General features: G+C 36.2%; 1 protein-coding gene and 1 pseudogene across 1 annotated transcript; one reads left to right on the top strand and one right to left on the bottom strand.

The window, feature by feature from the left end:
- Positions 1–2,517: 2,517 nt before the first annotated feature.
- LOC111395894 (peroxidase 2-like) lies at positions 2,518–3,812 on the bottom strand. The gene is made up of 3 exons (XM_023022108.1): positions 3,765–3,812; positions 3,473–3,667; positions 2,518–3,296 (listed from the first exon to the last, which is right to left on the bottom strand). Exons 1-3 carry the CDS (start codon positions 3,810–3,812, stop codon positions 2,748–2,750), a joined length of 792 nt encoding a protein of 263 aa, XP_022877876.1. The 3' UTR covers positions 2,518–2,747.
- Positions 3,813–10,198: 6,386 nt separating this feature from the next.
- On the top strand, positions 10,199–13,529 carry LOC111395182 (annotated as a pseudogene).
- Positions 13,530–14,657: the final 1,128 nt, after the last annotated feature.

Here is a 14,657-nt window from a genome sequence, read left to right on the forward strand (position 1 = left end):
TCCTTCGTTTGATTTTTTTTTCCTATTGGGTTTTTATCAAACAAGGTTTTAACGAGGCAGATATTTTGTAATATGTCATTTAAGGAGGAGTGTTGTAAATGGAAAATTCATTAAAGTTTATTGGTGAATGACATTTGTACTCTTGTAGCCCTAGAAATTATTATCATTACATCCCTGATTCTTACCTATAAATATAGGGTTTTGATTTTCAATAATACATACAAAAAGTTTATTGAGTTTTCTCTATTCTCTTTTCCTCTCATGACAATATATGGAAATTGTGGGAAATGTCAAAATTTGACATGTTGTCTTGAAAAATGGCCAAAAAAATGCATGTTTTGCATCCATGGTTTTTTTTTTTTTTTAAGGCGTCATATTTTTAACAATTTGTCCTAATATGCATAAGTCAAAACAAGTGGACGTGAGTGGAATCAAGTGGGTTAGTTCCGGTATTTCAATACCTGGAACCACCAATTATATTTCGGATATTTCATAAATGAAACTATTTGAGTCTTTATAATTATTGGAACCAAACCTAAAACCAAATCGTCGATTCCACTTCAGGTTTGATTCGACCCATAACTTTTCTTTTATATATAAATTTAATAAACATTTTCTATAAGCCCTTTCTACACGAATACCAAATACGCTACTACTCAACAAGCAAAAGAGAAAATCCAACTAAGAAATTTTCAGGAAGTTAAGATATCTGGTTACATGATTGAAAATAGTGAACTAAAAATCATGAAAAGATGATAAGATTAAAATATCAAAATCAAATTACAGTTTGAAAAGAAACAATTTTTTAAAAATAAATCTTGTTCTATCCACAACCTAACCCAAACCCCAAATCCAACCCCAAAAATTTCTTGAAAAATGTGTGGTTAAAAAGAAATGAAAAGTTTTTATGTTTACGTGTAATATTATTTTCTTTAAGAATGTATGATTGATAAAAAGAGAGAGGAAAATGAATTTTAATTTAATGATGGCCGGGACTAAATTATAGTTTGACTCTAGTTCAATTAGATTTTGATTCGAAACGTTCGATTTCGATTAAAATATCCAGTCTAACCCAACCCTGCTCCCAACTCCAAAAACTATAACGCTTCGTGTCGTAGCTTAAGAAATATTTTTCGTCCAATTTCAATTTGGATGAACAACGTCTTTCCATAAGTTACGATTCCTAACATGAAAGTTCTGAAAAAATTGTGGGCCACTTATTACAAAGGACGTACAACCTGCTGGGAAGCAAGCTGCTTCCCTTGCTTATGGACATAAAAAACCTATTGAATATAACTAATAATTGGTCCATTCGGCGCGAAAAATGCCACCAAAAATTTTCGAGGCAAGAAATTTCTCTAATCGGAGGAAATTAATGGAGTAAAAAAAAAAAAAAGAAAAAAAAATTATTTTTAGATATTTTATTTGTTTAAGATACTTTAATTAATTAAGGGCAATATTGTCTGATTAATTTAGGGCTTTGAGTCCCAATTCTTGGCTATTTTTGAATATCAATAAAATCGTTGAGATTGTTCTTCAATTATGCACAATCTTTTCTCATTTGTGATCTTATTTGTGATCTTCTATTATCCTTGTTACACTTTCATTAATTAGTCAAAGTTGAATGGACATTGCACTTTATTCTGAAATACTTTATAATTACTGTAAAAGTAATATTTAGCCCCCTTTTTTTTCCATTATTTATCTATTAAAATAAAAAATATGACTGTTATCCATCACATCAAATCACCATATTTGACTTTTTATCTCTTGTATGGGGCTCGTAATGATTATATTTTTCATTCTCATTTTTATTTTAATGTGTACCAAACAGGGCCTTAATACCAATTTGTTGGAAGGATTTGATGAGTCTCGAATGAATTAAATAAAATAAAATTTAGGAAATTTAAGAGAAGAAAATTATACTCTCAAAACTCAACTTCTATGATTCAAATTTTTTACGATAATGAAATATTATAAATGAGCAATCTTTTTATACTACATTTGGTACATAAGAATTAATTGCTAATACATGAATTCAAACATCCATTAAAATTTTTAGATACATGAATAGAAATAAATTCATTTATAATAACTCTAAATTCATGTGGATCAAAATTCTTCAAGTCAAGACTAATTGGGTCTAGATTAATGTGAATGTTAATTAATTGAGAATTAATAACACGAAATTCATATATCACAAGGATTTTGTAATATTTATTACATATTAAAAAAAGAAAAATAAGGCATTATTGAAATAATTAAAATATAGTAGGGTTAAAATAGTTCAAAAAGTAATTTTCACTTGATATGATAATTATATATTATAAATTATAGATTATAGATACGTCTGATCAATGCGATACCTATTGAGCCACTGACCCTTAGCCTTAGTCTGATCAATATGGGTGAAAATCTTAAAGTTATTGATGTGTAAAAAAATAAATACTTCTCTCTTTTTCTTCATATCGATGGTTGAAGTTGATTTGCTTGAGACGGTCAAACTTCTTCCAGCAATAGTAGTCAAGGATACAAATTGATTAAAGCAAAATTAAGAAAATTGACAAACGCCAAACATATACAAGGTTACAAGAAACACTTCTAGTTATATTTAAATTACATTTAGTTAAACTCCTCAAATCCCAACACAAATACAAAGATCGTGTTTATTCTTTACCAGACCGAAACCAAACTTAATTCCACACCTTAAACAAAGAATATTGAGATAACATTTAAGGAGCTTTTAATTAATTCACCTTCTTGCAATCCAATCGAATCTGTCCTCTCTTCCCCGTCAATGGTTTTATATTGCCCATTTTAATCATTGAAGACGCAAAATCTTTGGAAAAAGCACCAAAATTTTTAGTATAAGTCTTAACAAGATAATCGGTTTGACCTCCATTGTATAATGCTTGATCAGAGTGGAGGAGCCCTTTCTTTGACACCAAATTGCTGAAGTATTTTGTGTCGAAAGAAGCAGTGGTGGGATTTAGAGGAGCAAGATTAGAGTCACCTCCATTGGGGGGACAAGTAGCTCGACGTTGACGAGCAAAGCTGGGATCAATGTTGGTTTCGTTGTAAATACGGTCTTTAAAGAGACCACATTGAGACAACCCTAGGGTGTGGCCACCGGAAAGGGCTACGAGATCTTTCACGTTCAGGCCTTGTTTCTTGAATGAGTTGATAAGTTCCGGTAAATCCATGGATGGTGAAGGGATGTCATCGTTGGCTTTAGATTCACTAGCCGTCGTTGAGTCTCTCCTCCCAAGTTGAACCTCCCAACTTGGTCCCCCTAACTGCACCCAATGAAACAATTTTCCTTGTTAAATATATCTCCAGATAACATTCGTCAAATTTATAAATCAATAAGGAAGAATAATAGTGGATCACACAATGTGTGCTGTAATAATGAGTAATAGTTATAAATGTTTGGATATCAAACGTGTTCTTGTGTAAGTTAAATAATACGTACTGCAACTACGGAATCACGTGCTGCAACCGCCAAAATGTCAGCACAAGACACTACCGGACAGCCGCAAACCTTATCAACCTCGTACTTGATTCTATCAATGATTTCAAATCCTCTAGCAGAGTTGGCATTGGGCAATGCATTCTTTTCGCTAGTGAAAGCAGACGTCGAGTCTAGAAGAATGGAAGCATCGCAGCCCTGCAAAAACACCAAAAAAAAAAAAAAAAACAAAGGCCATTACTGAAACAAATCTCCAAAATATTAGAAAACAATGACAAATTTTCGACCATCTTACGTTAACGAAACAGTCATGGAAATGAAGACGGAGTAAAGAAGCCCCCATGCGTCAATGCAGAAACTATATGAACCCCATAAATGAAAGATTAAACATGACCAGGACGGCAATGCAGAAACTATATGAACCCATTTCGATGAACTCTAATGCAGCGAGCTAAGATAATTAAATAATTGTGGGATGATTTGAGAATTAACATAGAACTATACTTATAGGGCATGCATGATGCAGAAGATCCATATTAAGACTGGGACAACACGGAAACTCTAGGATTTAATTGCCGCTTTAATTTTCTAAACTGAAACTCCTTTTTTTCTCGCCTCTGACTATGTATCATTTTAAAACACGAAGGTAAGTTTTGCAAGAAATTGAAAGAGTCATATGAAATTGCTGTCTTTTTCATTTATACATTGCATCATTATAATCACATTTAAGAACTATGGATTGGTTGGTTTTGTCATAGATATTTAATTTATAATTGAAATGGTTACTTTCATTTATGAACTAAGGTTGAATTGATCTAATCATCGCATAATTTTCCCCGATGCTTGAGGTTAAAAACTTGCAGTCTTTTACTCTAAAACTCATTGCAAGTAATTCAATTCTGTGTACAGTCCGGGAGAATTAGCTCCAAGTATCTAGAAATTGGTATTTTTAAACCCCAAGGGAAAAAACTTCTTGTTAGATCCAAATTCCAAGGGGAAAAAATTATTGTAATTTTAACCTTGAAAACAAAATATGAGTGTTTTTCTTTATATTCAACGGGCAAACTTTTGGATAATGTATTATTAAACATCGTATTAGAGTATACGCCAAGATCCTGCTTTGAATTCTTACTGTTGTGTCCATATATTTCACCTGCTAAGTATTTGCCTAGATACTAAATTGAGTTTGACTATGAAGAAAATGTTGAATATTAAGAATAGACAAATGAAACTTAATCCATATATATTTTTTAATTTCAGCTCTTACATGATAACAACTATTTTTACATAAATAGCATCAATAATTTTATTATTATTATTATTATTATTATTTTTTATAAACTTCAATATTAAACACAATGTTCCGCAATTGGTACTTTTCAACGTATTACACTCCTTTACATCAACCAAAAAAATTGAAGAAAAGTATAAAAAGAAAATGTTAATTGTCTACGCCAACAACAATCATATATCTCATGATTCTTTAAAAAAAATAATAAAAAATCCTTATTTTAGAATTTATGACCGAAGAAAGAAGTACTATATATTTGAAGAAATCTATATGAATGGGAGTTTTCATCTTACTGTATTAACCAAATGCAAAGACTATTGAGGCATTTCGGCGTAAGGCTAATTCAAATGGACATGGTCAATAGAATTCCCATGAAAGGAACCAGTTTATTGATAAACACTTTATATTACCTAATCAGTTTACTTCAACTCCAAGAAAAGACTTTTATATATTTCATTCATACCAGTTTTTCAATGCGAAAACCAAAAAACTAATTAATTGTTGAACTAATGTCAATATATAATTACTCTCCGCAAATTAAATTGTATTAATACAGCTGGTCACTAATTAAAATTAGGAGTTGTGGTCAGAGAAGTAGTCTATTACTTTTATCTTTGAATTACTAATCATTAAGGAAGCGAAAATGTCGTCTTATAATTTACGAGGTTAAGAATGTTAGATTATTTTTTTAGTCAGTCAAATTTACAAATAATTACAATGCATGTAGGTTGTAATTATCTTTGAATGTTAGATCATGAACATGTTTGGAAATAGAGGTGAGAAAAGCAAAGTGCTTGGGACTAAAGAAACAATAAGAAAGAAAGTTGAGTGAAGAGTGAACCGTACCTGAGAAAGTCTGTGGAAGGCGTGAAGAACTTGGAAGATCGGAGCAGACGTAATCTTGTAGGTACGTTGGGCGAGTCGTCTTTCATTGTGGTCGAGTAGAGATAGTGGGGGACGAGGTTGTCATGATGATATCACTAGGAAAGGAATCAGGTAGATTGTCATGAGGAGGATCGGTGGGAGGACGGTGCTCCACTTCAGGTAGATGGGGAACAAAAGGAAGGATGGTGCTTTGATACCATGTTAAGATTTTGGGTCCATCTTAATAAGGTCAATCTTATTAAGAAAAGTAGCCCAAAATATTTTTAAGTTGGTCAATATTTCGATATTTAACCAATGTGAAATTTTTATCCCTTAACATGCCTTCGCAAGATGGTGACTCATTTGAGATGACCAATCTTGAAATTCGTGTGCTCATTTTTAGAGTCTTAACCGGATCGAATTCCTCGTTGAAACTTAATGGACTCTGATACCATGATAAAAGAAGAGGTGAAGGAAAATATTCTATATTTTACTGTGTTTCCTTGATGATTCTGTAAATGGGGATTAGATGCATATATATAGAACAAAGATACTACAACACAAGGAAAGATAAATCTTCTGCTGGAATAATGTAATCTGTTGGGGCTTGACTGGTGAAATTTCTGCTGGAATAATTTGTTGGACTGGTGCAATTCTTTGCTGGAACAATGTAATCGATTGGGGCTTAACTGGTGCAATTTTCTACTGGAATAATGTGCTGGAAATGGCAGTGAATTGTGAAGCTTAACTGGTGCAACTATGAAGCTTAACTGGTGCAATCTCTCTGCTGGAATAATGTAATTTGTTTGCCGGCTAATAAAAGGTGTAGTGAAAAGACTTCACTAGATGTTTGTTAATTTATGAAGGCATATACGAATGAGGGGGAAAAAACACAAAACAAAACAATTAAAAGAATCGGTACGAAATGATTAGGTCACAAACATGACTTAATTACGAGTAAAATGATTGAATTGTGACTTAATTTCGTTACATTTGTAAATTGTAGGTAACACCGATGAACATGGTGAAATACATGAGAAAAGATGCGAAAAAAGACTAAAATGACACAAAGTGAAAGTTCAAGGACCAAGGTGCAATTACCCAAAAGTTGACCCGATGAACAAATCAAGGAATTGGCTGAACCAAATGCCAACTGATGATGCCTTGGGATGATAGAATGGAAAGAGTGAAGAAAAGAGGCCTAGAAGTGAAAAATTCAAGTAAAGGGACTAAATTGAAGTTTTTGGAAGTTGAAGTCTACCATGCGGTCGCATGGTAGAACTCTCGTGCAGCCACACGAAGGGATGCAGGGAATTCAATTGGAAATATAGAATAACCATGCGGTCGCACGGATTAAAACCATGCGATCGCATGGCTATTTGTCCGATATGAAATTTTCTTTCTTTATACGATTAAAATTCTTTTATAACCTAATGTTGACGGGATATAAATATTAAAAACATTCCAGAGACGACCATAACGCAATTGGAGGCCGAAAAACACTTCTTGGAGAGGATTTGAGCACAAGAACAAAGATTGGCACGAAGAACTTCAAGATTTCATAACTCGGTGATGTCTTTTATTCAAAACATGATGTATTTTGTTATTTTAATCATGCTAGGCTAGATTCTTATTATGCTAGGAGATCGATGAACCATGTGATTTGAATTTTAATATCCTCGTTTTGCAATTTGATGTTAAGACACAATTTTTATTGTTTTGAATGATTTATATGCAATTATTGTTTCTGTAATTAAGGGCTCGTAATTGTGTGAATTTAAGTGATTTATTCTTGCATTCGAGAGAATTGGAATAGATTTGACATAATATAAATCATCGTAGGGACCGATAGTGGATAGAAATATACCGCTATGCCCTACGTGAATCTTTTAAGTGTTCATAAAACCACATGCGTTTTTACATATGCTCTTGTCATAGAAATATATGCCAGTGGTATGTAGAAATATGTTTGATATATCTCGAGAGAGAGTATTGGATAGACTTAGGAACGTTGATTCGTCACAATTGAAGTGTGTTATCATATTGTGAAACTAGGGTTTAAAGTGATAATTGCATGGGAAATCGTGATCCTAGCGTATTTAATTTCTAATAATTATAACAACGTGCGTTCTCAACTTTTAGTTTTATTCTAGAGTGTTAAAATATTGTTTGAGTTTTAATTTTAATTTACTCATTAAATTTGCATAATTAGGGTTTCTTTTTGAAATTAGAGTCTTTAATTAGGTCCATATCCACTTTGGCAATCTAGTTTCGGTTAAGGCTACGTTAGATAAAATTTGAACTAATCAATCTCTGTGGGACGATATTCGGACTCATTGAATCCACTTTATTACTTGTTAACGAACCGTACACTTGCGGTAGTTTTAAATCGAAAGAAATAATTTCGCGAACAAGTTTTTGGCGCCGTTGTCGGGGATTGAATTTAGTTTAATTTTATTTCTCGAGGCACTAATTCGAACTTTAATTTTTATTTTGCTAGTATAATTTTGTTTTTATTTTTATTTTAGGTTATTATCCTTTATTTGTGATTTAGTTATTTAAATTGTTTGAATCTCAGTGCTCGTACTGATTTTAATTCTCAGATTTGCATGTCACGATTGCCTGGAGGAGAATTGATTCCAGCTGATTCTGAAATTGAGCGCACCTTTCATCGACGACAAAGAGATCACTGCAAAGCACAAGTACAAATGGCCAAAGAATTAAATAATCCTATTATTCAAGCTAATGAAGGAGAGACAATGGATGAAGGAAATGAAATTCTGGGGGATTTCTTGACTCCTCAAGTTATTCAAAGCCAATCCAGCATTGTATATCCACTGTTTGGGTAGCCCAATTTTCAATTGAAGACCAATGTGATACAGCTGTTTCAAAATGGACACCAATTTTATGGCAAAGCCGAGGAGAATCCACACACACATGTATCTCGATTTCTGGATATGTGTTAACATTTCAGATACCAAGGGATTTCGGATGACGCTATTAGGTTAAGGCTTTTTCCACATACGTTTTGAGACAGAGCACTTGAATGGTTGGATTAACTCCCGGTTGCGAGTATCACTACATGGAACGAGCTGGCACACAAATTCTGCACAAAGTTTTTCTTCCCAGCAAAGATAGCAAAGCTGAGACATGACATATTGGTATTCAATCAAGGAGAAACTGAATCATTCGACGAAGCCTGGAACAGATTCAAAAATATGCTCCGGAAGTGCTCTCAGCATTGGTTCGATAAAAAGACCCAAATCCGATTCTTCTACACAGGATTACTTCCATACCATAAGAGCATGGTGGATTCAGTGTCAGATGTCTCAATATCCACGCGAACAGTTGATGGGGCATTGGAAATGACTACCACATCAGTCATGTGGTCTTCTGAGAGGACGATCCCAAAGAAAACTCCAGGTGTTTACGAGGTGGACGCTTATTCAGTAATATCTGCAAAAATTGACTCTCTGTATCACAAGGTAGAAAGTATATCATAAGCATCACAAGCTAAGAAGAGCAATTGTGAGGAATGTGGAGCCGAGCACAAAACATCAGATTGCCCAATACTCATGCAAGGAATTGAGCAAGCAGACTACGTACAGTGGGGACAACGCCAGCAACACAATCAATATGGAGAGACTTTCAATCCCAGCTGGAAGAAGCATCCCAACTTCTCTTGGAGCAACCAGAATCAGAATAAGCTACAGGGGCAATTTCAACAACAAGAGAAGAGGCCTCAATTGGAAGATATCATAGGAAAATTTATGGAGAAAGTCGAAGCTACACTTCAAAATCAAAATGCAGCCATAAAACATTTGGAAACTCAGATGGGGTAGCTAACCATCGCATTGACTGGCAGAACGCCAGGTAACTTACCAAGTAATACAGAAATCAATCCTAAAGAGGAAGCTAAGGCCATTACAACTCGAAGTGGAGTACAATTGCCTGAATTCCATGTCAAGAGACCGGATGTGATTGGAGAGACATCTTTCCCCGCTGAAGAAGAGACTGTTGTAAAGGAATCAAGTTCAAAGGAAAATTCAGGAAAGTCACAGGATAAGCCCAAAGTCACTGTCAACCCCTACGAGCCTCCGATTCCCTTTCCACAGTGCTTGAAGAAGCAATAAGTGGAGCAACAATACAAAATTTTTTTAAAAGTCTTCAAAAAGCCGATGCACGTTTCAGATGCCTAGCTACGCGAAATTTTTGAAGGATATCATATCAAATAAACGCAAGCTGGAAGACCATGAGACGGTTATGCTTACGGAGGAATGTAGTGCCAGAATCCAGAATAAGCTCCCACCAAAACTAAAAGATCCAGGGAGTTTTACCGTTCCTTGCAAAATCGGTGAAGTATATTTCGATAAAGCATTATGTGATCTTGGTGCAAGTATTAATTTAATGCCTCTGTCTATTTTCAGGAAACTCGGCTTGAGAGAAGCTAAATTAACCACTGTGACACTTCAGCTGGCAGACAGATCACTGACACACCCCAGAGGGATAATTGAAGACGTGCGCTCATCAAGGTCGAAAAGTTCATATTCCCAATAGATTTTCTTATCTTGGACATGGAAGAAGACAGGGATGTCCCATTGATACTTGACAGACCATTCCTGGCCACAGGAAAAGCGTTAATTGACGTTCAAAGGGGGCAGTTGATTTTAAGATTGGGAGAGGAGCATATATTGTTCAATGTATTCAAGGCAATGAAACTACCAGCAGAATCTGACAGCTGTTATCAAGTTGACATTATTGACAAGGCAGTACAGGAAACATTCTTACTTCACGGTCCATCCGATGTATATGAGGCATGCATTGCACAATCCCAATCAGTTCACTCAAGTTTTCTTGAAGTTGAAACATGTGCACGATTTTTGGAGACCAACCCGCCATACTCCCGAAAACGGCACTTCGAAGAACTGGGGAAAGGAAATACGATGCCACTGCCTTCTATCCAGCAGCCGCCAGTTTTAGAACTCAAGCAATTATCGCCACATCTCAGATATGCATACTTGGGGGAGTCAGATACACTTCCAGTAATCATTTCAAACACAGTCAGTGAGGTGGAGGAAGAAAAACTGCTCAGGGTACTCAGAGAGAACAAGACGGCGATTGGGTGGACAATAGTTGAAATTAAAGGAATCAGCCATTCTCTGTGTATGCATAAAATTCTAATGGAAGAAAACTACAAGCCAAGTATAGAGGGTCAGAGAAGATTAAATCCGAACATGAAGGAAGTGGTTAGGGCAGAGATACTGAAATTACTGGATGCAGGAATTATCTACCCAATTTCGGATAGTGCATGGATTAGCCCAATTCAAGTGGTACCGAAAAAAGGGAGAATCACAGTGGTGAAAAATGAGAAGAATGAATTAATTCCCACCAGAACAGTTACGGGATGGAGAGTTTGCATCGACTATTGCATACTCAATGTACCCACACGAAAGGATCATTTCCCCCTCCCATTCATTGATCAGATGTTAGAGAGATTGGCTGGACATTCACACTACTGTTTCCTTGATGGATACTGGGGTTATAATAAGATACCTGTCGCACCAGAAGATCAGGAGAAGACACTTTCACCTATCCCTATGGTACTTTTGCCTACCGTAGGACGCCTTGGTTTCCGCAACACTCCAGCCACATTTTAGAGATGTATGATGGCGATATTCTCCGATATGATTGAAAGGTTTATTGAAGTTTTCATGGATGACTTCTCAGTGTTTGGATCTTCATTCGATGAATGTCTAGAGCACCTGAATTTGGTCTTACAAAGATGCAAGGAGACTAACCTGGTTTTAAATTGGGAGAAATGCTACTTTATGGTGCAAGAAGGCATTGTACTCGGGCATCGAATCTCAGCAAAAGGAATTGAGGTGGACAAGGTAAAAATTCAAGTTATTGAGAAGTTACCACCGCCTACATCAGTTAAAGGAGTTTGTAGTTTCTTGGGGGCATGGGGGGTTCTACAGGAGATTTATAAAAGCTTTCTCAAAGGTCACTAAACCGTTATGCAATCTGCTAATGAAAGACGTAACCTTTGAGTTTAATGAAGAATGCCTCACAGCATTTAACACTTTAAAGGAGAAACTTAAGATAGCACCAGTAATTGTGGCACCAGACTGGGAACTCCCTTTTGAATTGATGTGTGATGCAAGTGATCACGCCGTGGGTGCAGTATTAGGACAGCGAAGGAACAAAATCTTTTATGTGATTTACTATGAAAGTAGGACTCTAAATGAAGCGCAAATCAATTACGCCACCACTGAAAAGGAGCTATTGGCTGTAGTATATGCATTCGACAAATTCAGGTCATACCTTGTCGGGTCTAAAGTCATCGTCTACACTGATCACGCTGCATTGAAGTATCTGCTCACAAAGAAGGATGCAAAGCCGAGATTAATTCGTTGGGTGCTATTACTGCTAGAATTTGATATTGAGATACGAGACAAGAAGGGTAGTGAGAATGTAGTAGCAGATCACTTATCTCGATTAATGCCTGGGGGCCGAAAGATTTAGTGGATATAAATGAGATCTTTCCAGATGAGCAGATGTTAAGAGTGGATGAAGCACCTTGGTACACAGATATCGTCAATTACTTGGCTAGTTCCATCCCACCACCTGATTACTCAAGTCATCGAGGAAAAAGTTCTTCGCCAAATTGAAGTATTATTTCTGGGAGGATCCAATCCTCTATAGGCGAGGGGCTGATCAGATAGTAAGAAGATGCATACCTGAGGAAGAAGTACCTGAGATTCTCGAGCAATGCCACTCATCTACATATGCAGGACACTTTGGGGCTTCGAAAACAGCTGCAAAGATCCTACAATCAGGTTTTACTGGCCTACACTGTTTAGAGATGCTTTTGAGTTTGTCAAAAGGTGTGATCGATGCCAATGCACCGGGAACATCTCGAGGAGGAGTGAGATGCCACTAAATAATATTTTGGAGGTGGAGATATTCGATGTTTGGGGAATTGACTTCATGGGACCCTTCCTCCCCTCGTTCTTAAATCAGTACATCTTGGTAGCAGTGGATTACGTATCAAAATGGGTGGAAGTAGTTGCACTACCAACAAATGATTCAAAGGCAGTAATTAGGTTCTTGAAGAAAAATATTTTCACCCGATATGGTACACCGCGAGCTATAATTAGTGACGGGGGCAAACACTTCTGCAATCGTCAGTTTGAGTAGCTGTTAAATAAATATGGCGTTAAACATCGTGTCGCTACTCCATATCATCCACAAACCAGTGAGCAAGTTGAAGTATCTAATCGGCAGTTGAAGAGAATACTCGAAGTCACAGTGAATTCATCTCAAAAGGACTAGTCTAAAAAACTGGATGATGCATTATGGGCCTACAGAACAGCATTCAAGACACCAATAGGCATGTCTCCATACCGTCTAATTTTTAGGAAAGCGTGCCATTTGCCACTAGAAATGGAGCACTGGGCATATTGGGCTATGAAACAGTTAAATATGGACTTAAGTGCCGCTGGTGAAAAGCGTCTATTGCAACTAAATGAGTTGGACGAATTTAGAATGGAAGCTTATGAAAATTCAAAACTCTACAAGGAACGAACCAAGAAGTGGCATGACATGCACATTCAGAGACGAGTATTCGAAGTGGGGCAGCAAGTACTACTGTATAACTCGAGACTCAAGTTGTTCCCAGGAAAATTACTATCACGGTGGTCGGGTCCATACACTGTCACAAAAGTCTTACCATACGGAGTTATACAAATCAGTCATGAGACTAAAGGTACCTTCACTGTTAATGGGCAAAGGCTAAAGCACTACTGGGGCGGTGACTTCTCCAATCAAAAGCCCACCGTTCAACTCGGGACACCAAAGTAAAGTAGCTGCAGAAAAGTCGAGCTATCGACTATAATCTAGCGCTGGGTGGGAGGCAACCCACTGTATCCTTTTTAAGTTAATTTGCTTTTGCATCATAGTAGGAATTTTTCAATTTCATTTTTAAAATTTTTATATTTAGGTCATCAATCATTTATGCATATTAGAAGAGTCCAAGCAATATTCACACGAGTCTCCAAGCATCACACACACTTTCGAGTTAATTGGAGTCATTTTTTGGGTGATTGGGTGTGATGTTCACGCATTTATAGGCAAACGTTTATTTAAAAAAAAAAATTTCAAATGTCAGTGCGTGATTGTGAAATTTAATCATGCTTGTGTTTAATAATAATAATAAAAAAAAATAAAATTTTGTACTGCGGTCGCACTAATGCCACTTGAACCATGCGGCCGCAGGCGCTAAAACCATGCGGTCGTATGGTAGAGAGGGGTGTGATTTTAAAATCACACCCGGTTCCTTTCTTCACAAATTTTTTTCTTCTGTCTTCGTGATTCTTCCTCCCTAATTCCCTCACGATTCATATAACAATTTCACACACACATTCTTCCCATTCCAATCACATTTGCATCCCATGACATTCATCCCTTATATCATGCCATCCACTTCAAGGTAAGATGTTGTTTCTCACATTTCTCTCGGCATTCTCTTTTTGAGCAATTAGTCTTGGATTTCATTTTTTTATGAATTGAGGAAGAATGGGCTAGTTCATATCGGGATGGTGTTGTTGTGATTGTGTTGTGTGCTTTTGGGATGAATTGGATATTATTTTCATTCACTTAGGACTACTCTCACTTAACGCACACCAAGTGTTTGATGAAATGCCACAATACCCTTTTGTGTACAATTACGTTTTTTTCTGCTTATACGTTGATTCACCGACATCGCACAAGATATATTTTCATGGATTCCCAAATAATTTGAACTAGAAAACACCACTTTCACATTACACCACATAAACACATGACTAGGTCACCGCACATCGCGGCATCCTCCGTCCCTTACTTTGCATCTTCATTTCACATACCAAACGGCATCCAATTGAGTTGAAATTCGAGTATGTACTACACTTCAATGAATACGTTGATACGCCCAGAGATTGTCCGGGAAAATTTTGATAATTCTCAATGATGTCAAGGGCCGAAAGTGCGCAC

The sequence above is a fragment of the Olea europaea genome, chromosome 6, assembly GCF_002742605.1.
Source record: "Olea europaea var. sylvestris chromosome 6, O_europaea_v1, whole genome shotgun sequence".
NCBI lineage: Eukaryota > Viridiplantae > Streptophyta > Magnoliopsida > Lamiales > Oleaceae > Olea > Olea europaea.